At 39.2% G+C, this 27,160-nt stretch overlaps 1 protein-coding gene across 10 annotated transcripts in view; it reads left to right on the top strand.

Annotated features, from left to right (window-relative positions):
• Positions 1-27,160, top strand: part of PDLIM5 (PDZ and LIM domain 5) — a 123,973-nt gene that overhangs the window by 71,932 nt on the left and 24,881 nt on the right. For 5 of the 10 annotated variants that reach the window (XM_058420728.1, XM_040064490.2, XM_058420730.1 and 2 more), the window contains exons 6-9: positions 2,340-2,357; positions 2,655-2,827; positions 3,871-3,907; positions 23,347-23,510. In XM_058420728.1, coding sequence (XP_058276711.1) covers positions 2,340-2,357; positions 2,655-2,827; positions 3,871-3,907; positions 23,347-23,510 — 392 coding nt within the window. Of the gene's footprint in view, positions 1-371; positions 389-2,339; positions 2,358-2,654; positions 2,828-3,870; positions 3,908-4,546; positions 5,561-23,346; positions 23,511-27,160 lie in introns of those variants that run through there. The other 5 variants (XM_040064485.1, XM_040064492.2, XM_040064493.2 and 2 more) reach the window with 4 other exon arrangements.

Below are 27,160 nucleotides of genomic sequence, written 5' to 3'. Positions count from 1 at the left end.
TCTCAAAAAACATTCAGGATATAGACAATTTGATTTCAGGATGGGAAAGGAAGTTTAATTTCCCTTGTTTAGTTCTGCCTTAGAAAACAAGCAATTTCTCTAGCCTGTGTGCAGTTGCACTTTTATCGAGACCTTCTTGCCAGCTCTTGCATGAAGATGTGCCTGCTGCTTAAAACAGGTAAGATGTCCGTAGACTTCACTCAGTTTAAGTTCAGCTGGGCTAAAGTTTTCTCTTGTATCTTCTCTTGATGTTTAAAAGTTTGACTTATGTGATACATGGCTTTACCAGAGCTTGGATTTGGAAACTCCTGTACTCTCTTAATAAGCAAAGAATTAATTAACACATCGAATACTTTTTTCTTCCCTTGCAGATAGCAGCAGCGACAAAGTTAGTATCAACAGCACTGGACTTGAATCATGGTTATTTTTCCTATTGGAATAATCAGCATGTATTCTGGTTTTGCAAAATTACAGCTCTTACAGAGTTATGTATTTAAATTTTGCAAAACAGCTTCAGCTTTTCTTAGTGTAATACATTATGTTATCTGCATTGGACATGATGTGACTTTGCTTTTCACTGTGCTACATTTTGCAGCCCATTTTTATTCTACAAAACATTTGTGTGGTGTTTGTGTGTGCTGATAAATTCTTGGTGCGACCGGTTCATTGGTGTTGGTAATACAACTAGTAAGTGGTGAAATACAGTATAAAAATAAAATTGCTTTGAGAGCTGTGGAATGAAGGGCTGAATTCTGAATTCATACAGGAAAAGAAAACTAATGTCCATATACTCTGATCTGTGCATATTAGGATGACAAATGATTGAGGTTTTGGCTTCTCTCTCCTCCCCTTTGCTTCAAGGCTGAATCAGGAGAGAGCCTGTATCACTGAGTTTTCCTTTGTCTCTGGCACCACCTTGTTGCCTCAGTGAGTCATTACTAGTAGACTCCTAAGCCTTGAAAAGGAGACCAGTAAGACAAGAGAAGTCAGCGGGATTTTTTTCTTTATATCGCTTTCAACAAATGTGGAAGACTCCTTATTTCACTGGGGTAGTTGCTAGAATGCAGTAAACTGCATGTAAATAATCACATTTTCATGTATTTCCACACCGTTAATTACTGCTTTAATTTTCAGATTTCGTTTTTGCTATTAACTGTTTAAGATGCTTTACTTAATTTTTCTCTGTTCTCCATACTGAAATTGCCACTGCCTTTGTTTCTGTACCTCTTTCTGTGTTATTAACTTTGATATGTGATACATACTCCTCACTAATACTGTGTCTTTTGATATAATTTTGTACTATACCTTTCACATTCTTTCAAGTATTAAGTATTTTTTAAGCTTAAGTTTTTACTAATGCATTCTATTTAATGGACCGACCTAATTCTTACTTATTAACAGTTAACATTATTCCTCCCTCACTTTCCGCCTTTCTTCCCCAGAAATACTTTGAACCGTAAAAGTACAGTGAGGTAGTATCAAAAACAAAAATTACTTTTAAACTTTTTTGTTGGGTTTTGATTTTTAATACTTACTAAAAGTTTTATTTCGTAGGAGGTAAGTTTTCAGAGTTTTCCTCCTGTGAATTATATAATAATAAATATACAATTAGAGGGTCTTACAGATTAATGCTTTGGAATAGCAAATGTAGAATGTAGGAGTCATTTATGTAGTTTGAGTCTTCTGTTCCCTTTTCCCAAATTTCCTAAACTGACACATTCTTTACATCTCTTACTGGAATCAAAGCTTTTAGATTCTGTACTTTTCAAAGTCCTGCTAGTGGGAGGATTTATAATAGCCTGTAGGTTACTGTAGGGAAAGTTTCCTGATGGAACAATCACCCCACTGTTTTTCTTTTGAAGAGGGTACCTCCTCATTATGCCTCAGAAGATGGCCATCTATGCTTTCAGGTGGCCTGGTTGTGATCTAGGCTTTGCCAAGTGCAAAAGGCTTGGTGTGTACTGGGTGGTCCTTGTACGTTCACACATCCTGTGCTGTGCCCCTCGGGAGATAAAGGGAGAATTTGTCATGGGGTGCCTGATCTGAGCGAAGTGGACTACCATGCTCTACCAAAACAGATTCCCCTCTCGTCCCTATAGGGAAAACACCGTCAGTTTAATTAAAGGATGCGAGTTCTGTGTGCTGGTTTTAGTGGTAGAATGAGAATATGACTATTTGTTGGATTTTAGTGCCTTTCTCACAGAACTAATTCAGTAGAATAGTTATCTAAATTTCTGTTTCATTTCAGCTTTCTGACTTTATTTCTTCTTTTCTTTTTCTCCTTTTCCTGTTTATGCTGGGAAAACTTTCTCTTGCTGTTTTACTCTGTCGCCTCCAAGGAAAAACCCACCCAAACGGTAAAAGTTTAAACACGTAGACATCTTGATAATACTGTCTCTTACTGTTTGAAGTGTTCCACCACTGAAACAAGGAGAAATATTTCAGTGGGGTTAGAGTAATTGTAAAAGGTGTGTTTGGTTCAGAAAACTGCATCTGTGTTTAGCTGGGCCCCAACAGCTGCCATTCTGCGTCCCAATGCAGAAGCTGCCGTTAAATGCTGTGAAAAGTCACAGTTGCACCCGTGCCTTTGTAGCTGGCCGGAGCGAGGTGTTGTCTGCAGCCTTGCACTCACTGCCGTGTCTGTCCCTGGGCAGCCCCCCGCGGAAGCACATCGTGGATACCTACACGGAGTTCTACCACACGCCCACCCACAGCGACGCCAGCAAGAAGCGGCTGATTGAGGACACCGAGGACTGGCACCCCCGCACAGGCACCACCCAGTCCCGCTCCTTCCGCATCCTCGCCCAGATCACCGGCACTGATCACAGTGAGTGCCTCGCTGCACGTGCAGTAATGGCCAGTGCCCCTGCGCAGGCTGCTGCTTTTAAAGCTGGGCTCAGGGGAGACAGAGAAAGGGAAACGCTGCTGTAAAACCCTGCCGTCACTTAGTCGTTCAGGATATATGCATTGCTGGGCGTTATTGAGCTGCATTAAAACATTCTAGATAAATCCTAAAATTTCCATTTCTACTCCCAAAGATACTGATATTGACATTGAAAGAAACATATTCTTTTTCCCCCCATATCACCAAAATGGAGATATTCCTGATCAACTTTAGCGCTTCAGAAAAATTAGGTGTTTTCTAGCATATAGAAAGTCTTTGTCAGTCATGCAAAAGTATGTGATCTGCAATGATGTAATCAATCAGAAACATAAATCCATACTTTCTCAGTTTATTCCCAGGGTATGTTTCCACCTGCTGCTCCTGCTATGGTGTGATTACATATATTGATCGAATTGAACAGGTGATGTGGTGAAGATCATTGCCAGTCATATAATTTTATGTTAAAAAACCATGTCATTCAGTAAAGATGAATTTATCATGTTGATAAATGCTGTAAGAAGATTACGGTGGCTAGATTTGCCAGCCTTAAAATCAGGACTGGGAATTTACATTATCCCTTGTGTAGACCTCTAGAACCTTGGTGGGAAATAGCCTGGCTGCAAATAGACACTTGGATTATCACCTGATATAAACCCACTGGATGTTCATCCAAAAGAAATGCCTCTTAACTTCCATTCATCTTCACCTTCTCAAATCACCTTTCGCAATGCCAGCATGGAGAGTGGGCCAAGAGGAGGGGCAGAGACCCCCAGAGCCACCTTTCAGCAGTGTTACTAGCTGAAAAGAGGCTCTTGACATTCATAGATATAACTCACGTCCTTTGGGGTGTAGAGTCAAAGAATCCTAAAGAGCCTTGTTGTAATTTCATGCTGTAGTGAATGCATTGGCAGAGCAGAGAATCTCAGGGTTTTGTGGTACAGTGTCTTTAATGCCCTAGATAATAAAAACTTTCTGTTTTCCTTCAGTGAAAGAACCAGAAAATGAAGCTGGGAAGAAGACTAAGTGAGTTGATGTTTTACATTTTTATTACTTTAATACTTTGCATGTTTTAATTCTTAACTTGTAGTGTTTGGTGCACTTGTGTGACATCTGGGTGTTCTTAAAATGTTCCTTCCCTTTTTGTTTTTTACTTCAGCATGTAAAAATCAAGATCTTTTTCTGCATAGACAAAGCCCTTTTAAAAGCTGTTGGTGCGGTCCACTAGTAATGTTTGTGCAGGAGTTTGTGTAGAGGTTTTCTGTAAACTTGGATGGATTTGGTTGCCTGTATGAGGTCAGCTTGTGTTTTCCGAGTCTAATCAGGCATTTTTGATTTGTGAGTGTGAATCTGATGGCAAGACATAGGTGGGAAGTATTGCTGTTCTTGCTGCAAGTGAGGGTCAGCTGTCTCCTTGCTTTGGGATAAGCATTGTTCAAAAGGAGCACCAACCAGTGGCTAAATCTAATGGTTCTTGAAGTCAGTGAGACTTTCTTTACTGACTTTGACTAACACTGGATCCAACTTTTTGACAGAGAGGAAGACAATGCGATAGGGATAGTGCATGGAGTTTGCATGCTCACTTGTGAAACTGCATAAGACAAACTTTCTTTCTTTCTCTTTCTTTCTTTCTTTCTTATTTTTTTCTATCACTTCTTTCCACAGGGAAAAGGTTCCCATCCACGTCCTTAGCCCCAAATATACAAAATTACGTGACTGGCACCATGAAGTCTCAGCACGTGTTCTTAATGTCCAGTGATTTTACCCAAGTTGCAAAAGCAAAATACAAACACTTCCTTCCTTTCTTCTTTTCCATCTGCTTTGCAAAAAAAAAAAAAAAGAAAAAAAAAGAAAAAAGAAAACATATTTCAGTAGCCTTCTGCAAGAAAAATTCTAGCCTTTTCTATACTTTTCTAACACTTTCCTACTGATGTGTAAAAAATGGGATGAAAATGTTTTTGTGCTAATCATTAGTTGACAAAAAATACATATTTAAAAACTTGGGGGGCTGAATCTCCCAATGTGGGGGAGGAGATGGCTGTTGCAGTTCTTATTTTCTGCCTGAAAGAAGTAATTTGCATTGCTGAGTTTGAGTTCCTGTAGGCTGTTAGAAAGCAGAAGATTTTGAACAAATTAGTAAGAAATTGTGTTACCATGATTCTGGGGCTGGGGGAAGAAGATGAAGAGGGGATTCTATGCACTTATTCTAAATTATCACACCTACCAGGAAAGTTATCTTGGATTTCACTACATTTTCAGCAGGTCAATTTTAGAGTGGTTGTAAATGTTTTACAAAGTGCAGCAAGAAGACAGACTGCTTTTAAGCAAAGAAAAGAAAAATTAAAAAAAATAATGTTCCAATGTTTTGAATTGAAGTGAAAGCTCAATATAAAGATTTTGCTGCTTAGACTAGAAATATGTTCATGTTGTGGAAAACTTAAATAAGAATAATTGAGCAGAATGTTGCTGTGTAAGAGCTTCAACACATGTTCTAGCAGGGGCAAGATTACACAGTAGTATTTATTTATTAGAGTGAAGCTTATAGGCTTTCTTGCGTTTATGAAAGCTTCACAGCCTTATGGTTCTCCTGTAAAATAATGTATTATAGTAGCTACGCATCCATTAATTTATGCATTTTGAAGCTTGAAGAGTATTTTAATAAAAGTTGCTTTTATCTTAGCTCTGTCTGTTTTTCTTTTGAGTCTCTTGGACTCCTTGAATAGTTTTCTCATGCATGGGGCTGACATTTCATTGCACCTTCACAGCCTATATATAGGAAGAGAAACAATTAAATCCCAGCTGCATAGTAGAAACACTCTGAATTGTTTAAAACCATCCCAGTATTTTAGTTCCTGATTATCTTAAACATGGGGTATGCATTTCTGTTATTGAAATTGACACGAGACTTACAGGAGTGAATAAAATGTTTGACCCTTACGGGAGTAAGAAATTATATGAAGTAAAGCCCGCTTTCGGCTTTTGCAGCGCTTGTTGAACCAAAGTTTGAGACCTCAGACAAAGGTGATTGTGAAGCACATGTAAAAACCCAGTTTGTCACAACTGCTGATGAGAACCACTGCAATTTGTTTGGGTTTGTGCAGCTGACCTCCACACTCCTGTGATGGAATTAGTCCTGTGTACAGATGCTTCTGCAGAAGACTTGGCGGGGTTGTTTTTTTTCCTCTTGTACAATGTTGGAACTTGAGAGGACCTTTGGAACCATTTTAAGTTTGAGTTTTCTTTTCAGATGGTTTATTCTGCTATACAGTACAGCAGTAGCTTATGGTATTTGTGATTTTATCTTTAGGAAAAGACAAACAGAAAATGGAGACTTCAGGTAATAGATAAATTATCTAACACTAACAGTCACCAGTGTGGATGCCTAACACTGCACAGATTTGCCCTGGTAATGATGGTCTGAGGGGTATCACATCTTGCACACTTTTTGGGTTAACTCCTTAGGGACAGTAGGAGAAAACATGCACTTCAATAATTTCACTGAGGAGTGTTTTTATGAGAAGTGCCAATCAGTTTAATTTCCATGCCCCCCCATCACATAACTTGGCAGTGAGTAGCGTGTTACTAAACCCAAGTGTGTTACTGAATGCACATACACCAAATATAATAATTTGATAGAGTACTGCATATTAAAGTGGGAATGTGAAGTAGTGTATTGAAATTGTCCTGCTGGGTTTATATAATTTCTTTATGAACAGAACGAAATGGGAGCATTTCAGAGACCATCAATGCAATGAAAACTGTGAAAGGTTAGAAAGGTTATCACTTAGATTCTGTGTAAAGGTTTCTTTTAAGGGCAAAATAGTTTGACCTTCAGGTATTTTTATGTTCTGGAGACTGTCCCTAAGTAATGAGAATATTTTCATGTTGCTATTAAACTTACTGTTATGTTTATCTATCTTGCCAGCTTTTATCCTTTTGAAGGGTGAGTTGCTGTAGTGTGAAATAGAAGAATAAACCCTCTCTAAATAATCAAAAGAATAGAAACCACTGTTTTGAGTAAAATTAAACACAGTCATAGAGTCTGTCTTTTAAGGATATGAGAGTAGTTTGAGAAAGACTGCCAAATTATTAGTTTTCTATATATTCAATGTAAAAAACACCACTTGTTCCAAGTGTTTTATGAATGTGTAAAATGAATTTCATTTACTGCTTGAAAGATATCAACCTTTAACCCAATATCCCCATTGCATAGGACTTACTGGCATTAAATTTTGGACTTTTTATTACTGTTCCCAAAAATTGACCTCTTTTTCATTTGTATCTGACAAACATGCCCTATTTCATGTCTGATTCCCAGCATACATCTGATCTTTGAAAACATAAGGGTTTTTTTTAATATAAACTAATAAGCTTAAAGTTTAGAAATCTCCTTGAAATATTGATGTGACAATGGAATAAAAACTTCTTTTTCATCAGTGATCTTCAGTAAAATATCCCAATTTAATTATATTCAAGTTTTCAGGCAGGCATTGTCCGAGACAGATGTTCTGTGGTATTTATTTTTTATTTCTAACTGTAACACATTAGGGATTTTTGTTTGGGTAAAACAGATTCTTCTCTTCAGCAGCTGGAAGGACAGGAAATAAAAATAGAAAGACCTCATTGAAATGTGTAGATTGCAGCTTTTAAACCAGTTTTAAGTAAAACTTAGAAAGGCAATGTCTAGCCTTTGTATAAAGTTTGTGGCTTAGATTATTTCTATTTCTGCAGTACCCTATTTCCAAGGTTTTGGGTTGTTTTTTGAATGTTCACTTTTAACCCTCTCTTTCTGAGCAGCCAGGTCCAGATTTGGTTTTGCTTTAAATTGTAGAGTCAATTTGTTGTCCTGAGTGAGGATTTTCCAGATTTGTAGTTTAGTCAATCCAGAGGGACTGGAAAATATTTGTCCTACTCTTGGTTGGTCTTGAAACAATCTGTCATAAAATCATGTATTTATTTTTCTCTCCCACGTGTCATAAATATATGTAAAGTATACCTGCAGATCTACCTGATGGAGCAGGAACCCAGGATACCTGTATCAATTTGAATAAAAACTCCATAGCTACCCTGACTTTGGAGATGCCACCTGCACCAGAATTGCCATCCACACCTTTACCACCTTTGAGGTCTGCTCCCTGGTCATTCCTAAATCTGTTCAATAATTTTCAACACTTAAGGCTCCCTACTTTAATAAGTTACTTAATTCTCCATACTAACATAAGGAAAAACAGGCAGAAATGCCTGCCCCTGTGGCTAATTAAGTGTACTCAAAACTTACTGTTGTGGTTGCTCTATACCTTGCAGTTTACTTTTTTTTTGGTGTGATATGTCTGGCAGGTGCTTTTCTTCAAGTAGAATGTCTGGCAGGTGCTTTTCTTCAAGTAGAGCACTTTAAGGCAACATTTTTCTAAAGTTTTTTTTTTTTTTCTTATAATCACTGAATCACAGAAAGGATATGAAAAAAATATGGAGAAATATATAGTGTAATGTTCACAAAACTAACACAACCAAAGGGTTGTAGCAAAAAACAAAGCTTTGGCGTGAATCCCACTAGCACCTGTGTCACTTTGAGTATTTTCTGAAGTTGTTTTCCATCACATAATATAATCCCAAATATATGTGTTCCATCTTTGTAAGGGTCCAATAGTACTTAGCTTTCTGAGTTTTAAAGCAGCAGGACACTCTCAACCTTCACTGAAAGTGTGATACTTCTTTAGTATGTTTTGCATGATTTTATCCTCTTAATTGCATTTTACTGTAAATTTCATGGGGTTTTTGGAAGTTTTTTTGGGTTTGGGTTCTTTTTTTCTTCTCAGTTTACTAACACTTTCATGCACAGTGTTTCTGTTCTACTTTAATGTGGATTAAAAGTCTCTTTCTCTGTGTGTCTTCACTTGGTTTTATTACTGTGAATGGAGTGAAAACAATGCTAGACCTGCAGCTGCTCTTTTGCCGATAGCAGATTCCTGCCCTGGCAGTGTCTCCTCTCCCAGACTTTCTGAACATATTGCTGCACCAGCTCCAGAGAGGTAAATCATTCACAGGGGTTTTGATTCAGTTAACAAATTATCCTGGATTGTTAACTGAATCAAAATATCCAGGTTCTAGCCTGGATTTTTCTCTCTTGGGGGAGAGAAGGTTGTTTGTCTTTCACTTAAAATAAACTTCATTAGGCTGCTGTGACTAGGGATTTTCCTGGAAATGGGAAGAGGGGGAAGGAGAAAAATTAGATAAAAACAAGGAAATTCATGAACAGTCTGGTGGATATTAGTTAAAATAAGATACAATATGTATTGTGTTTGTACGCTGTCAATGGGTGTCCACCCTGTCCCTTGGATGGAGTAGCTTTTCAGTGGTCTCAACAGGTCAAAAGTTTGGATTTAGAAATATAAGAGTAATTTTCTAAAGTATGAGTAATTTCATTTGTAACACTGTTGTGCTGTGATGCAGTCACAGAAAACTAGGAGATTATCTGGCAAATATTCTGTCACTGGCCCTGGATAGTTTTACTGGCACTTACCTTGGCAAATTGCTGGTGCTTTGGAGGTCATCTATGAGTACTAGACAGCAACAGTAATTTTAGACAGAAGACAGCAAAAGTAGTTTGGAGGGTGATTGATTGTTACTGTTACTGAAGGTCCACCACCAATTTTCTGATGGTTTATCTTACATTGTGCAGGAGTTTTTGAGTTCCAGGTAGCATGCACAAGCACAAAGTCATAACATGAAACAAAGCTGTTCCTGTAAAAATGAGAATTAAATGTACAGTGCCTGGTCCTGCCAGGCCCTAGGCCGATATTCATGTTTGAATAAAGCATACAAGAACATACTGTTGCCTACACCTGTATGGGCTTTCTGCAGCAGGAAAACTAATACTAAGGTTTGGAAATGACGAGTTTTAAACTTTGAAAACAGTAGTCTCAACTAGCTGAGAGACAAGGAGAAATCTGACATCAAAATAAAAGTCTATTTTGGTATCTTTTGAGGACATTTTTGTTGTCGGGGAGAAGCAGGTATGTTCATGAGAACTTGAGCTTTGGCAGGAAGGGGATGGAGAATGATGGGCTGGTGGGTACCTTCATGGTGACGTTTGGTTTGAGCCAATACAGTAAAGAAGATTTGGTTGTGTCGTTTTCAGCAGCACAGCAGCAAATTCTCTTAAATCAACAAAGGTAAAAAATACACATAGAAGATACATGACAATGGTCCTGGTGGGTGGGTTGTGGTGGTTTTTGTTTGTTTGTTTGTTTGTTTGTTTGTTTGTTTTTTCTTTGTGGTGTGTTTTGTTTTTGTTTTTTGTGTTTTGTTTTGTTTTTTAAGCAGAAAACCTGGGCTGAAAAAGGCAGTGGAAAAAAGCACTACTTCAGTAATTGATTTTCATGTCTCCAGCATGATTACACCTACATGCCCAATCCATGGATGTGTTCAAGGCCAGGTTGGATGGAGCTCTGAGCAAAGCCTGGTGAAAGCTGTCCCTGCCCACAGCAGAAGGGTTGGAAGTAGACGACCTTTAAGGTCTCTTCCAATCTAGATCATTTTATGGTTCTGCTGAGCTGCCTTGCAGAGACCACTGCAGCCACTGTGTTCTGAGTACCAAGGAGTCTTCTCTAAATCCCAGCTCTGCATCTGAGTCCAGGCAAAGGAAATTTAAATCTAATTTCACTCAAAACCTATGGCTCTAGATTTTATTTGGCAAAATTAACCTAGCAAGAGAGTATCTTTAAAATGTGAAATCTGAAAAGCAGTTATGTTCATTGTGGTTCAGGATGTGAGCCAAAGTATTTTTACAAATACAGAAGTAGATGGTAAGAATTTTCTGCTCAAGAAAGTCAGAAATTGGAGCAGCTACTGCAGAGCTGTAAAGAGAAAGTTTAACATTGGGTGTGGAAAGGAGAACAAATTATTTGATACAGCTGTGTAGCTTGTATTCTCCCCTGAACTGAGAGGTCATCAGTGTAGCAACTACAGTTAATGTTTATATTTTGTTACTGAGCAGAGGCTGCTGGTTTTATAATGCTCTTTTGAGTGGGAAATACAACAAATCTGATCGTCAACCCCCTTTTTTAGTAAACTGGCACCTGTTGGAAATCTGCATAGAGCAATTCATGAATGCCATGCCAGGCTTTTAGTAAAGCAAAATTGGGCCATCCAAGAGTGAGTAGACTTGCTCTTGCTACTGATGCCTTGCGTTTGTTGTCAAGGACTGGCATGGGTCCTTATTTTCCGAATGGGCTCCATCTCTTCTTGGCTGATGCTCTAAATTGTACCACTCCCTACTAAACCATCAAGGAGGAGAAAGCTTGCTGTGAAATGTATGGAGGATCTGGATTTGATTTCTAGATTAAAGTTAAGTGAACTGCTTATAAGGTAGACTTCATAATGCTTTTTATTGTAGTTTTAGTCTTTATTGAAAGCCTTAAATTGTTGTATGTCTCTATAACCAACTACTGTAACTTATAGTGTATTATTACTCTGTTTAATATATGTGATGTCCTCCTGTAAATTTAACAGTAAAATATTTAAGAGCAATTAAAGCCTTTCCAGAAAGTTGCAAAAAGTCATCTTAAAAAAGCAACCCTGGCAGTGTTAGACCATGTAAACCACGGAATCTAGTGCTTCCAGAGAAAGTGTATAACTAATATAAAACAGATGCGATGCCAGCAGTCTTGGATTGGTCTTTAGATTGTATTTTATGTACATGCTTTTTACAGTCATGCAGATCCACTTTTATATTTTCTTTTAATGGAATTATTACTGATTTAAATAGAAAGACTTAGTAAGAAGTAATAATAGGTATTAGTCCTGATTTTTATTGTGCACTTTCTGATAAGTGAACAGCCAAGAACATTCTCTGCAGAAATTGTAGTCTGGGAAAAGAGGTCTCAGGCTGACCGTACTAAAACTGTCAGAGTTTTTATGGTTGTTTTGGTGTGATGACAAGCAAGAGGTAGTAAAATATGGGGGAAAAATATTGCTCTCCTGTGGTGAGCGCTACTTGTCCTTCTTTCTTTTATTATATAGTACTTTTTTTTGAGAACCTTTTGGAAGTCTTAGGCAAGTGTACTCCTCATCTTCCCTTCTAATCGTTCAGGTTTTAAATGCCAGCAGCCAAGTACCCTCAGTGTCTGAAGTGTCATCTCCTGAAGCTAGGTAGTTTCTTGTATACTGACTGTGCTCTTGTTCAAGTTTGCTGTCTTTCAAATAGCTACCCAGATAGTTTGGTTTTGTGGTTAAACAAGCACTCAAGCTTTAGCTGTAAAAAATGCCTCAAAAAAATTGTTTTCAGCATGGTCTGATTCCCAGGGCAAGAGTATTTGGTTCCTACAGAAGGAGGTAAAAAAGCCCTTACCTTCTACTCGCTTATTCTTCTTACAAAGGATGCAAGAATACCAGCTAGAGAGAGTCGTCCATTGCTGTTTTGTATTTTTAATCAAATGAGGAATTTCTTCTCTGTATATAGTCTCATTGTAATAACTCATTAAATTAACATCAACCAGGAAGATAACTGTGCCTGCTCCAGATGCAGCGAGCCCTTTGCTGGCGGATGAAGCCCCTCCTGTCCCCAAGACGTGTGCTGTGGCCACACAGACCACCGACTTCCTCCTGCCTGCTGACCCAGCTGAGGGGCTGCCTTCTCCAGCCCTGCACATGGGAACAGCCCTCGGGCTGCCTCCCGCCCTTGCCAGGTACATCCAAGCCAGCCGTGTTAGAAAGGTGCAGTCAGAAACTGTAATTCTGCACACATTGAATCACAGACTGGTTTGGTTTGGAAGGGACCTTAAGGATCATTTAGTTCAAATGCTCCTGCCATGGGCAGGGACACCTTTCACTAGAACAAAATGCTCAGGGCCCCATCCAACCTGGAAGTGAACGTTTCCAGGGTTGGGGTGTCCACAGCTGCTCTGGGCAACATTTTCCAGCGCCTCACCATCTTTGTAGTAAAGAATTCTTTCCTAATAACCTAATCTAAATTTCTCCTCTTCGTTTAAAGCCATATGGTTTAACCTGATTCTTTTTTTGATGATGATGCTGCCAAGATGGAGCAGCTTAAAAGTTTCCTGACATTCATAGTGCTCTGGCAATTTATGTAGTAATTAGAAATTCAAGTGGCTTTTAGGCAAAAGTTCTAAAAATAATTAAAAAATTAAAGCATCCTTTTGATGAAGGAGGAAAAGCATGGGTAGGAGATTAGGTTAGGTTTTGTTGGCAGAAGTTGGTGACATGAGGAGAATATAGTCATCCTTGCTAGAAAAACTGTTTTTAGATTGTCCAGTAGCCCAAAGCGTTGGAGGAGAATACAAGCTTTAACTTGTATAGTGATGACGCATTCAAAATATAAGTCTTTACCAATAGGGAGAGAAAGTCCTTTCCTCAGTAATTAACACTACAAAACACCTGAAAAAAACATACCCGTTTCGTTTGTTCATGGGTAAGGATGACTTCAGAAAAAAAAATTTAAATGAATTCCTGAGCTTTAGTTAGTATTGCCAGAGGTGTAATAAGTGTTTGATTAATGACTTCTCTTGCTGCTTTTGGGCAGGTATGAAGCATCTCTGCCTACTTGTGAAACAAATTCTTTCAATAAAATCTCAAGCTTTCAGTCTAAATCTTCTGTAAGTCATACAAGGTAAATATTTTAAGGTATATCTACAGCAGGCTTCTAGGTGTAAGCAAGGTATTCAGGCAGTGTTTTTTGCATTTAAATCTGGGAAGTTTTATATAGTTGTGTAGGTATTTGGGGCATTTTGTCCATCTTGTAGTTATTTAAAAAAATAAATAGCACTTTGGTGGATAATCTTGAAATTTTAAATAAGAGCACAAGTTAGAGATTAGAAATAGTAGGAGTTATTTTGGAGGCAGTCTGGTTTTTTTCACCTTTTTTTTTTTTTTTCCAAATTCACTTCCACCTGTAAAATAAGTAGAGAAATGAAAAGGGGTTTATATGCTGAATTTCGCAAGGGTTGCTAAAAGTGGACCTGCAGAAGTTATATCACCAAATATTTGAGTTTTCTATGTTTACTGTTTATTATGAAAAAGAAGACAAGGTAAATGATCTTCAGGGTTAATTCTGTCCGCACCATGGAGACTTAAATGGATCCATGTGGAGAGTGGCAGTCTGTGATGAGGAATTTGAAGTCTGACAGATGCTAAATGCTCACTTGATGAGGGGAAAGTTTTATTTGTGAGTGAAATCACAATTGCTGTTCTCTATATTAGTATTCAAGTCGCTCACACATTGCCTAATGTCTCTGTGAGCTGGAAACTTCTATAACTTTCCAGCGGTTAATGAGGTCTGGGTGTTGTACTGCATCTCTGTCAATCTTTCCTACTTTCTCTGTTTTCTTCTGTGTTGGCTCAAAGCTTCTGTGCTGCAGAAGTAATGCTGGAAGATCCTTCTGGAAATCTGCCGATCCTTGGACACTCTCTTCCTGCAGTTCTTTCTCCTTTCGAGCAGAGATCAAAAATTAAGAGCATTGCTGCTGCTGCAGTGTCTGCTGCTCTTGCTGTCCGGGCCAGGTAGACATCAACTTCAAAAGGAATGCTTTATAGGTTGGTTTAAGGAGGTTCCAGTTCACACAAGAATAATTGGTCCCTGGCAGGGTTGTGAAATCAGTCGGCTCTTTCACAATAGCGGGCAAGTCATTAGAATATGTCCAAAGCTCCCATGCCTTATTTATGGTTTAGCTGCTCTGAGCCTTGGTGAGTAATTCTACCATTCTGTTCCTCATGATACCTGTTTTACAGTTCAGTTAGTAAATTAACTGTAAATAACATTTGTGCTATGTGAGTGACAAAGAATAATCTGTAACTTTGAGGAACTTTTTGATGCTAGAAAACAATAGCTTGCTGAGTTCTATCTAAATCTTTATTGCTTTTTATAAAGGCTTGCTTAGAGCAAGTATTTTGGCAAGTTTTTCAATCATCCATTCACATCAGTAAAATATTTTTAATAGGCAATAATAGCCATATTTTTGTATTTCTAAATTACATAGATGTCCTAAGGTACTAATAAACTATGTATATTAGAAAGCATACACAAAATTAGAAATCTAAAAAAGATGAAAAAAAATTCTCACTGCTTTTTATTTTACTTTATTAATGGTAAAAATGTATGAAAAGCATGCTTCTCGCACCTTAGTGCGTTGTCTTGTGCCTCCCCAGAATTGTGCAGCCTCCACTTTGTGAGCTGCCTGTTTAGACGTAATTCCTGCATCGGTTGTCCTGGGTCCAGCTTCTCCAAACAGATTTTTCATAAGGGATGTTGGGTTGTCAGTGGTCCCAGCCATCTTGAACTTGGTGCGGTCACCTCGTTTGCTCATGGGGTCTTTTTACACACTTGCTAGACTCTACGAGCCTAGTGCCTACCGCTCGCTGCTGGATGCCCTGCTCATCACGCCTGTCGCTAAGCCTCCTCTGCAGGCCAGCGCACCTTCCAGGAAATCCACAAGTGCTCTGGAGTTGCCAAAGAGCAAGAGGTATTGTCCAGGTGTGGTTTGTGGTTGGCATTCACAGGGAACTGGCTGCTCCTTCAAAGCACATTTCTTTTGTCTGCATGCTTGTCCTGGTGCCTGTCCTGGTCTTTGACGTGAGGTCACCAGCTCCAGTCCCTGCTGGTTTCACGTCTTTGCACAGCTAATTTGCACCCTGGACCTGCTGATGGTGTTTGTGCAAGTCCACCCTACTAAAGCAGAGGTTTCCTCTCCTCACTGGCGTCAAGTGCCCTCTAATATGCATGGTGGTGCTTGTGTTGTGTCGTGAGGGAGGCAGTGTCACTCCACAGAGGCAGCTGGAGAAGAGACAAGAGATTCTGGCTTGAAACTCCTGTGTGGGTGAATTATTTGCCAGAGTTCCTTGAGCAACTAAGCATCACGTTAAGCTATTTTTTAAAGCTCACTTTGAATGTATGAAATCAAGTAACTGGCATGCAAGCCAGCAAATGACTGTTTTAAAAATTATTTGCTGTCTAGGCCCTTTGTTCCAGCGCTGATTCCATTCAGTGCACAGGACTGTTTGTTCTCCTTTCCTGACCGCAGCGACGTTAACGCTTGCTTCAGCGGAAAGCTGCTTTTATGACTTCAGCTGCACAGGCAGGAGTCTGCTTGGTTATTTTACAGGGCAGTGTGTGTTAAATTGTGCTAAGGAAGAAATAATCTGTGGGTTTTCTTATACCTATTTGTATTTTCACAAGAGTTAGACCCTTCTAGAGATAAGGCCCAATTATAAGTAGAGCTGAGATCCACTTGATGTAGAAACTTGTGTTGAGTAACAAGTACTAGTTCTTTTTCGTCTGTTTCATGGCTTCCAAGGTGACCTCGGTTTCTAGAGAAGGCTACAGTAGCCCTAACCTCAGGGAGGAGAAATAGTTAAGGGAATAAGGGAAAGGGGAAATAAGACGCCAACCACCTTTATTTGTATCAAAATTTCTAACTTGTAGCATATCCTCTTTAAAAAGATAAAAAAGCAACATTAACAGAATTGTGATGTAATGCGAGTTAAAATACCAATTTTATTTTTGCCACTGAATGATCTTACTAGAAAATCTTTTATGTATGCGTTGAAAGAGAAAATCTCTTGAGGAGTTCTGATACCTGTCTGGGCACTACAGGTGAAGCCCAGGCCATGCCATCAGCAAGACTCTACTATTCAGCTGTGGTGTTTTTTTGGTGATACTTTGGTAGAGTGAAAGCAAATTTTCTGACTTCCTTTTTTTTCCTTCACTCACTAATGTGCATTGTTTATGGCAAGTGAAGGTAGATTATTACATTAATGGAAACTTTCTCCTTCCTGAACCTGTAAGTGGCTTTCTGTTTGTCCATTGTTTTCTCACTGTATAGGGGGCAACTTTCCTGGTGTGCAAGATTTATTTTTGGAGATGCACTCAGTGTTGGGATTCCCAAAGGGTCTCCATTCAGTTTCTGTCCCTTACAAGTACATAGGGCTGTGTGTTGGAAAAGGCAGGACACAACAGAGAACTGGTTTCATTCTTCCACAGCTGAAGTCCAGTTTTGGAGGGGCTTAATCTGTTTTTCTCTTCCAACTGGCAGAGCTGGAGAGAGATGTGCCAGGGAGTCAGAAGGTACAGTGGGAGTAGAGAGACTATATAAGCCTGCCCAAAAGACCGTATCAGTATTGGTTATATCAAGATTCAGGTTGAACGGCTTGAAATAAACATCCATGGTTTTTAGGAGGTTTTAAAGGTAACCTTTAAATTTACAAAAAATGAATTTTCTCTTAAGCTGTTGCAATGGCCAGGTTATGCTGGTTATTTAGGTTGCTGCCACAAGCCTGTGGCATAAGGTGGTAAAGGAAGCAAATGATTTTTAGGCCGTTAGGGACGTCCCAATCAGGAAATTACCTAAAATTTTGGAACGTGATGTAGCAGTACAGCAGCAGCTCTGCATAAAACTGCACTTTTAAAGGATTTTTCCAGGAATAATCAGTGTTGCCCTGAAGATAGCATACAACAAATAAAGGTAATGATTTCTGGTTTCCATATTATCATCCTTAGTCCTGAGCTGCTGGCACTGGTAAAGAAGGAGATGTTACCAGTAGATGGAGCCGAAGAAATGAGGCTTTGCTCTGTCTTGTCCTGTTGAGAAAAGGACCACAGCCTTTGCCGTGTAGCTTGAGAAACATGTAGGAAAAGGAGATAAAAAAAGATAAATGCAGTGTCAGTAACTATGTATTGTTACTGAATTTCAACAAAGATCAAGCAAAACGAATCAACTATGTCAGAAAAAGAATAATTGATTTGAGAGAAATGCAGCCACTGAGTGCGAAGCTAGGTATTAAAATGTCTTTGCATTACAATCCATCTAGTGACGTGCTGTGATACATAAATGAATATAATGCCAAAAAGTTGTTTTAAATGGCAGCTCACTTCATCTCACAATAAAATAGTTGATAAGAAAGGAGAGCTGAAATCTTGCATCCTGTAACTAAAGATACAAGTATATGACAGAATGCAGTAGGCTAACTAGTTCAGGAGAAGATTTGGCTCAACCAAAAAAAGCCGAGTAAATAAACCACTTTGGAGTTTTCTGGCTCTTTTATATCTTTCATAACTTTCATGAAAATGTAATGAATCTATTTTACCAAGGTAGCTTAGGCTTCTTTGCATCATCTCTGGGGACAAACTCAGGAAGGTTGTAGCTCTAACAAAAACAGGGTGTTGATTCTGTTCTGCAGTAAGGTTCCTCCAGAAATATTTCCCTTTTAGCCCTCTTGCTTCACTGTATCTGCTTCAAAAAAGCTGGCTGTCTTAAACTGCTCTGTACTGAGTAGCTGCCAGAGTACTTGACCTTTTTCTGGCTTAGTAACTGGCCTGAAGTGGTGGTGAGCATCCACCAGTTTTCTTCCCCACCAGACTCATCTGTAATGGACTTTTTTGGGGGTGTATAACAGCTATGCAATCTTTCACTAAGCTAAGTGTTTCATCCTAATGGCAGCAGGGATAGCCTTGAGTTTATGGGGCTTGCATGTTTTTTAACAAGCAACACATATGCAGCACAGGAAATGATGTATTTAATATCTTGCATGACCAAGAATTGGAGCTCTGCCTTAAAATTAAATCTCAAGGTAGAAACACTGTGAAATTTTGGAAAACACTAGCAAGAATGGGTGTTGACAGGCCTTTTGTTTTTGGCATGGCTTTTGGTTTATCTTCCTGATACTGTGCTACATTCAGTTCCTTTAAAAAAAATGGTAGTCTGGCCTTGTGAGATGAGCACTGATGTTAACTCTGAGAGAATACTTACTCTGAGAGGTGCTTTGAGTCATTTCTGTGTATCGAGCACTGCCTACAGAGGGGTTACATCCTCCCTCCCCGTAATTTGATACAGAAATACCTCCACCCAGATAACTTTCTCTGCTCTTTCTTTCTGTTATTTTGCTTTTCTTCTTTCTTGCAAGATGCTGTTAGGTTAAGACAAAATGTAAACACTGACTGACACCATGAGCTTGTAGTAGGGATGGGAACAAAGTCAGCACACGGTGCTTCTTGTCTTCTGTTTCTCTATTGTTACACCAGAAGAACCTTGCAAAAAGCCATCTGTATTTCCCTTGTTCATGGAGTTTTTTCATCATTCTCATACCTACCTTTTTCTGGTTTCCTGTATATATTTTTTCAGCTCTTGTATACTTTGATACTGGACAAAATATAGCACATGATTTGTATGACAATTGAGTCCTGAGATCCAAGTCACAGAATTGCTGGCTATCTGGAGAAAGCATTTACAAACTGTCCCTTAGATACTACGTGACCTGTCCTGTCAGCAGATTTCCTCACACCACAGGGGACTTGTTCCTTACTTCCATAGTTGATCTGGACAACAGAACAAGTTTAACAAGCTTCTTAAGCTGTCATTTATACCCACAGAACTATTAGTAAAATCCTGATGCACCAGACTGAGCTCAGGGCTCAGCTGATAATTTTTACAGATGGGTAGCCAATATCTTGGGCTTGCATGAGGACAAAGTCCAACCAAATCCCTTGAACCTGCTTGGGAAAGTCCAAGTGACTTGGCCATTGTTATCACTTTAGTGCTCTTAGTTACATGACAGCAAGCTCAATTCCTTTTCAGTTATTTAGTAGGCTCACCTTTGGCTGATAACAACATCTCCATTATTAGCTTCCCTAAAGTTTGTGTGAAGAAATTCTGGGCAGTATTGCATAGGAGTTGCCATGGGAGGATGGAGGGAGGTTTAGGCATCTATAACTCCAGACCATGTGTTTCTCTTCTGTTTTGTTTTTTTGTTTGTTGGTTTGGTTTGGTTTGGTTTGGTTTTTTGGGGGAGTTGGTTGGGTTTTTTGTGACTTGGAGCCACTTCCTCCCTCACAGGCGGAGGAATTACTACTTGCTTTTTCTGGAGTTTTTTTCCCAGTTTCCACAGTGCTTTTGTTGACCAGGAGACAGGGTAAGTCTGAGGAGTCTTTTATGAGCTCTGAATAAAGTTTGCACTGGCACTGGAGCCCTGTGTGTCCCTCCAAGTCTCCTGATTGCCTCGCCATAAATTTGTTTGTTTTCCATACACGCACAAACTTTGATAAAATAAGGCTGCACTGTGTGGTAGGAGCTGTTCTCCATGGAATTTCAGTCATGTCTGTTAAGTATAAGCTAGCATATGTGAAAAACAGAGAGGTGTCTTTGGCTTTCTTCTTTGCCAGACATTTTTCTTGGGCTGTTTTTGCAATCTGTTTCCCTTGCAACACACTTCCAGAATTATTTTGATTAACCTTCCCATAGCTTATCAATCAAATTTCTCATGGGTTTTCAGGACACAAGACTGAGTCTGACAGACTCATGTTTCACCGTCCTTCATTCTTGCAGTGTTAAAACCCCATGCCCAAAGTTGACAGCAGAGCATTCACAGCTTGCAGGAAATGTTGGCTTGCAGGGATGAGCCTCTTGGTTGCCTTAGTTTTCATCATGGAAAACTTTTATTTTTGCTGTAAGTATTCATCAGATGGAGAAGGAACAGTTTAAGGGTTATGGAACAGTGTTAAAATGTTAATGCTAGAGGCAGAAGATAGGTGTGTCATTAATGCATTGTGTTCTGACACAACACACTTGTGACCAAGTGTTCTGACATTGAAATGTTCTTGACCTGAAGCTGACCTCTGAGCGTTAGCTGGGAAGTCTGAGAAAGTGCTCACACCGAACTTGGTAAATACATAAGGGTTATCATTCCTCCCTCAGCTTCCCAGTGACCACACTGTAAAGCAGGTGGGACCTCTCTTCCATAATATATATTTTTTCTTAAATTTCAGTATATTTTTTGTCTCTTGAAGTCCTGTATTTTCTAGATGGTGAAACTTGAGTCATCTTTGTACAATATCCTAATGAGCTTCAAAATGCTAGTGGGGCTAATTGTGGGCATTGTAGAGCCACTTGTAGAAGGTAAGTGCACTTCTGGGAAGATCCATCACTATATTTGTAAAGCTGGATAACAATACCTGGAGTTTGAGTGTTTCTCAGTGTAGGAAACCCTGAAGTAAAGTGTTGAGGAATTAACTTTGCAGCATGAATTTGAAGTTCAGCATTTAAGAGGTTGAGCCTCTTATGAGGGAGACACTGCAGTGCATCTTTGAAAGTGAGACAGATGGATCTGCATGGCATGTGCACTCGCAGCAAGCTGATTGGAGGCTGTAATTCCAGAAAAATGCGCATTATTTCATGCAACCTTCCATAGGTGGGCAATATTGCACAGTAGAGACTTGCCAAGCAGTAGCAACCTGCCTGTTAAATTAACAGCCTGTGGTGGTGGCTTGAGTTTATTCAATTTTTTCTTTAAGGAATCAGGCACACAATGAAAGGGTATCCAGGACCTATCAGAAGTTTTGCTCTGGGGCCAGCAACCTCCTCTCGGTCAGAGTTCAGGCTTTTCCCTTGGAAAGCTTCTTGCTTGAGGTTCCTGGTACATAAAATTCCACAGGTGATTAAAAAAAAAAACAAATCAGAGGTAGCATATTACCTGGGTTTATAATTGTCTTTAAGTTTGGGATCATTAGGATTTCACCTAATTTCTAAATGAAAGCCTGAGTGTCTCCAACATTCCGTTGCCTCAGGAACTGGCACACCACATCATTCACAAGCCTTAGAATTCAAGCACAAAAATGGCAGTGGTGGAGTTTCCAACCAGCATTGCAGTGAGGCTTGTGAGCCTCCATCAGAGTCTGCTTTCTTGCCATCTTCCCTCTGGAGGGTACCTTTTCTGCTTGTCTTAAATCCATTTTTGCTTGTGGAGTAGCCTCTGCTGTAGAAGATTGCTGCTGAGTCAGCAGGATTTTCTTATTTCTGACTGAAGGTTTGTATTATTTATGACTTATATTTCCAGACAAAGGCGGTAAAGAGGTGCTAGACTTGAAAAATTATTTGACAAGCAGTAATGAGCCTCTTGGATGGAGGACGAAGCTTACTTTTTTTAGCACCAACAGAGTTAACAAGGAATTCTTAAAATGGTAGTGGGGCTCTGGTCTGGAGTGAGTTTGATGGGTTACATGTCAAATATATTCAACAGTGCAGAAGGATATTTCTGTAACAATGGAGTTGCAGACATGCACTTTTTTCATTGTGGAAGCCAATCCTAGACTACCTTGTCATTTTCAACCACTGCTGCTACTTCTCATCAGAGGGTGCTTACCTATCCTTTTTCTTTCAGTCTGCATTAGCACTTTTATACCCTGTATCTCTACTGCCTCAAAATGTGCCTGTAATAAAGACTTGGAACATGAGTCTCAAAGGAATCGAACGTACCATCAATGCCTCCATTTGAGCTATACAGATGTCTTTAATACCCTTTCAACATTTGAAGATGTTGGAATGCAAGGTCTCACTTTGTGCTTCACTGGGCTTGTGCACGCTGCATAGAGCAAATCCACCAGAGCCGTTTCAGCACGGCTACTGCTGTTACCAAAAGCCTGCAATTGCCATAGCTGTCACTTATTAAACTGAGCAGTCAAATTTATTCCCCAAACTGTGAATGACTTTTTTTATCCCTTACACGGAAGAAGATTCTAAATAAATGAATTATTTACCTTGTAAATCTAGAGATGAAAAAAACCCCCAAAAAGCCTAAAAACAAACCCAAGGTTATGAACCTCTGTTTTGGCCTCACTGTGTGTTCAAGTTGTTGCATGTCATACGGGCAAGGCAATACTGTGCATGTGCAACACTTGTAAAGTAAAAATAGCTCATGGATTTTTACTTTACGAACTTGGCACAACCTGTAATTCTGGGAATGACCTTGGTGAAAATACACATGGCGCACATGTGCTGTAAATTTGTTTTTCTTCAATAGAGGAAAGAATTCAAGGCTTCTAGTGTGTTCTCGATGGGTTTCCAAATTGTGCAAAATATGTTTTTGGAATGGTGTTTCATGTATGTATTTGGCTGTATTTCACAATGTTGTTAATTTCCTGGTTTTGGTGTACTTTTGTTTTGCAAATAACCTTCATTAGTAATTACTCCTCTACTTTGAATATTATAAATAAAAATATTTATTTTCAGTTTCCCGAAGGCAAGTGAGAAATGAAAAATTTTCTTGCTAGCAGTGTAATTAGTGGCTACTTGCACTCCAGGTGAATTGTGATTAAGTTCAGTTTTAAAGAGCCAAAAGAGTTCTGCCAACCCTTAAAATATAAAAGCAGCTGTAAAGTGCTCTAAAGAGGCAATATAAAATATTGTGCATGTTGTTTAATGACTAAAGAAACTTACAACTCTTTTAAAATTAAAATTGTGAAGGGGTTTAGTTGACTATATTGACTTTTGGCAGACCTCACTCAAATGTCCAGTTCTTAGAAAGCAGCTTCAGTGTGTAACTACCACAGCATTGTTGGTGATGACAGACCAGTGGGTGCTGCATTGTTGCACCAGGGTGAGGGAATGTCACTCCGTATCTCCATTTCACAAGTTCTCCTGTTCTAGCAAGAGTCATTTATTTACTCTTCCCTCGTTTCTGAACAGTGATTCCCTGGAAGCTGCCCAGCCAGCCCCAGTGAGGAGCGTCCCTGCCTGCCAGGACAACATGGATGTGAGACCTGCTCCTGCCAGCACCGCCCCTGCCGCAGTCCTCAAGCCAACAGCACCCCTGGGCTCTGCCAAGGGCTGGCAGCCTCCAAACCAAGCAGGTAACTTCCAGAGAGGCTTTTTCTTGTTCACCTAAAGACCTTTGGATGGCTCAGGAAAAGACAAACTTCACCTTGGGTGTAAACACAGCAGGCTTCAAATGGCTGTTTGTGGGTTTTGAGTACAGGCCAGTTTGCTTGGAAAAGAGGAGAAGAGAAACCAATTTAGCCTCTTTAGTAAACCAGTAGCCCTTTGTAAGTAGCCTACGGTGCAATTGGTTTCACAAACAAGCAAAATCAGTTGCCTCACACCTCTATTAAAAGCATTTATACCAATCAATTATATGTATATACACCCCACAGTTTCATCTTGGTGCTTCACATGTGACTGTAGATTCAAGCATATTCCACACTGTTTCAAGTAGGAATATCGACATATGTTGATATTACCCATATACATGTGTTTTTCAAGTGATCTTTTCAGAAGTACTAATTAATTAATAAAAAAGGCTGAAGCATTAGAGTGTTTATGTATTTGACATCTGTAGGTTTTATTTGAGCAGGGTGCCAGATTACTACGTAGGTTTGTGTAAAAGTTCTTGTAAGGACAATTTACATAGCTACTACCTTAGAATGAATTTTGGTGATTCCTGAACCTTTGAACCCACATCAGAATGTCTTCTATCTGGAAAGCATTCTGCTTTCTTAATGAGCACTCCTATGTTATTAGATAATAGAGATACGTTTATATGTGTAACTGTGTACTTAGGTTTTTGTACTATTGCATGCAGTAGTTACTTTGGGTAATTTTTTTTAAGCTGAATAGGTCTTTGGTGCTGAATTATAAATGGTGTAGTAATTTCAAAGGATCTGGGAAATCTGTATTATTAACTAAGCTTTAACTTCAAATTTTTCTTGGTAATATAAGATGAATAGTCTTTATTCTCTTTCTGACAGGATCAATTATGCTAAATAGCTCTGTTTGGTTTTGTTCTCTGTAAGGGTTTTCCCACTTTAGAAGTGTATCCAGTCCTCAAATGGAACTATAGAGGCCCTGGCATAAAAATAAAGATATGGTGTTAATGCTGCGTGTTTTGTAATGGCTTTGGCACTTCTGATTGAATGACTGCTGTGGTTGGTAACAAGTTGATGTATTTTAGTTGGGTTGTGCAGTTCTGTGGGAAGCCTCAAGATGGCAATGCACTGTCATTGCTGTACTTTCCTGGCAAATAGTGAGTCTACTAATGAGGGCAAGGTAAAGACTTCTTAAAATTTAGATCAGTTTAATTCTAGGATTGTTTTCCTTCTCTGAGTTAGCTAGCATTAGAAGGGTAAAAAAACTCCTCAAAATGAACAGTAACAACAGAAGCCCCAACATTTTTGGTAGCGTGTGTGCTTAAGGCAAACTTCTGTGGGAATGTCATAATCCTGTATTTTTCTAAATGACTGGTTGTGCCTCACATTTGATGTAACTTTCTGTCTCACCAAGTGATGAATTATTTCACTTGCATAGAAGCCACCATCAATTTGGGGTTTCTGTAGTATGACACTCATTTTTAGTATGTTGGTAGATATTTCACTGCTAAATCCTACTAGTGTGTTCTCATATTAATAGGATTCAAATGTTTGAAATAGCCTTTTTTTTTTTCCTTAAGATTTTCATGAAGAAGAAAGATATAAAGAGATTAATTAAACTACACTTGATTCTGTAGTACTTTGAAAATCTATGCCTATGCTCTTGCATAATGTGAAAATCTCTTTTTTTTTTTTTTTTTTACATTAGAGATACCGAGTAGGCAGGTGAGAGGGAAAGCAAGGTGGAGAATTTTTGATTGTTATGTTCCGGAACAGCTTAAAGAAAGCTGAGAAAGTTCATACTGGTAGAGAAGATGGTGGAAAGAAATGGTCATGAGAAAGAGGCATTGAAGACTTAGAGTTTCCTAAAATTGGAAAGTACAAGGAAGATGATGCAGCAGGGTGAATGGCAACTGGCCAGGAGTTAACAGGGTGGGAGGAGGTATGACCTCCCAGGTGCCAGAGGAGCTTCGGTTAACATTTGCATCTTAGGAACACAGAGTCACCCACTGCCATGGGAAGCCAGTCTGTGCTTGTCACCTGTAGGTGGAACAGCAGTCAGACAGGTAAAACTGTTTCAATAATTGAATGTTTTGATAAAATTATTCAGATGTTGAAGAAAAAGAAAGACTATAAGTGTTCCAGAGAACGCTTGGACTTAGTTCTGCTGTTAGTTTGCAGTCTGTGGGCATAAAGTTTTCCTTAATGTAAAATTTCCAGTGCTCCACAGGCCAAATAAAATATGGTTTCATAGGCCATAGACCTGAAAAAATTTTAGACAAAAAAGCCCTTTGATTTCATAGCTGAAGTCTATCTTAGAAAGTAATTAGAAGGAAGATAGAATCTTACATAAATATATAGCAGTATGCTATTAATAGCAGAAATGTGTTGGGAGCACAGTTTTGTAACTCTGATACCACTCACCCTTCACCTGAATAATGCCCAAGTCGTTTCCAAAGCAAAACGGGCATGTCGTAGGATTTTGATTGTGTCTGGGCAAGCTGTAAGATGCTGATTGATGGTGTGGCATGAAGATTACCAGTGATTTTATTAAGTTGTCTGACAACAGAGATATGTCATTTGGGTAGACAACATCTTTTCAATTATTACCTGGAATCTCTCTTTGTTGTATAGGCCACCCAGAGAATGAGAATGAATATCAGTTTTTTGGGGGTTTTTTGTTTTTTTTTTTTTAATAGAACTATTATGGCTTTTGCTTTAGCTTCAGTGTAGGGTTATGGGTGATTTGTTGATTATTGTTGGTGCTTTGGGTTTTTTTTTTTTTGAGATTGTGCAGAGATGCCTGAAGGTGTAAGAGGGATTTTGTTGTAAGTGACGTATGAGCTATTTCATGAGCTGGCGACAAAATGCTCTAAAGTTAAATGGTTGAGATAGTGAACCTGGAGATGCTTCAGGGATTGGATTTCTCTCTACGGAAGTCAGTCATGATCTGAGCGGTTCTCACAGTGATAACACCTTTGGGCCTGAATTATCCTCACAGGCTGTGGGAGGCATTCATGTAGTACCCAACTATGCTAGTTGCCCGCTATGCTGGTAACAGAGATTTTAGTCCTCTTTGGAACAAAATCCTAGTATTACAGGATTCCTCGGTGGTTTGCTAGAGGAAATGAGAGGTGGCTGCCTCATGCTTTCTTTTAAGGCATGGGTAAGAAGCTCAATAACCTTCAATTTATTTTCAATTGTTGAAACAAGTAAAAACACGCTGTTACTGTGTGTTATGTGTACAGACTGCAATTTATAGCAGTTCTCACTTCATTTTTGTTGAGCTATGAAGCTCTACTCGCCTATCAGCGGCAGAAGATTTTTACAAGATTATATTAAATTCAAAGAATGAAATAACCCAGAGCATCCTGGCTACATTGCAGTGAGCTAATCTACTCTATTTGATAACTAACTGTGACTCTAACTTACGTAGCATTGCTCACCCCCATGAACCCCAAAGCATTTTCTAGTCCTGGGCAAGGACATGGTGCATGCCCAGGAATGGATTTCACCCACCACTGCCACGCAGCCACCTCATGGGTGAGGGATGACAGCTGCTTGTCAGCATGCCGTAACATTCCACAGCAACCTGAAAGGAAGTGAATAGCACCGTGGCAAATTGAAACTGCCGGGAC

This window comes from Hirundo rustica, chromosome 5 (assembly GCF_015227805.2).
Source record: "Hirundo rustica isolate bHirRus1 chromosome 5, bHirRus1.pri.v3, whole genome shotgun sequence".
NCBI lineage: Eukaryota > Metazoa > Chordata > Aves > Passeriformes > Hirundinidae > Hirundo > Hirundo rustica.
This window is presented reverse-complemented; position numbering and strand designations above follow the sequence as displayed.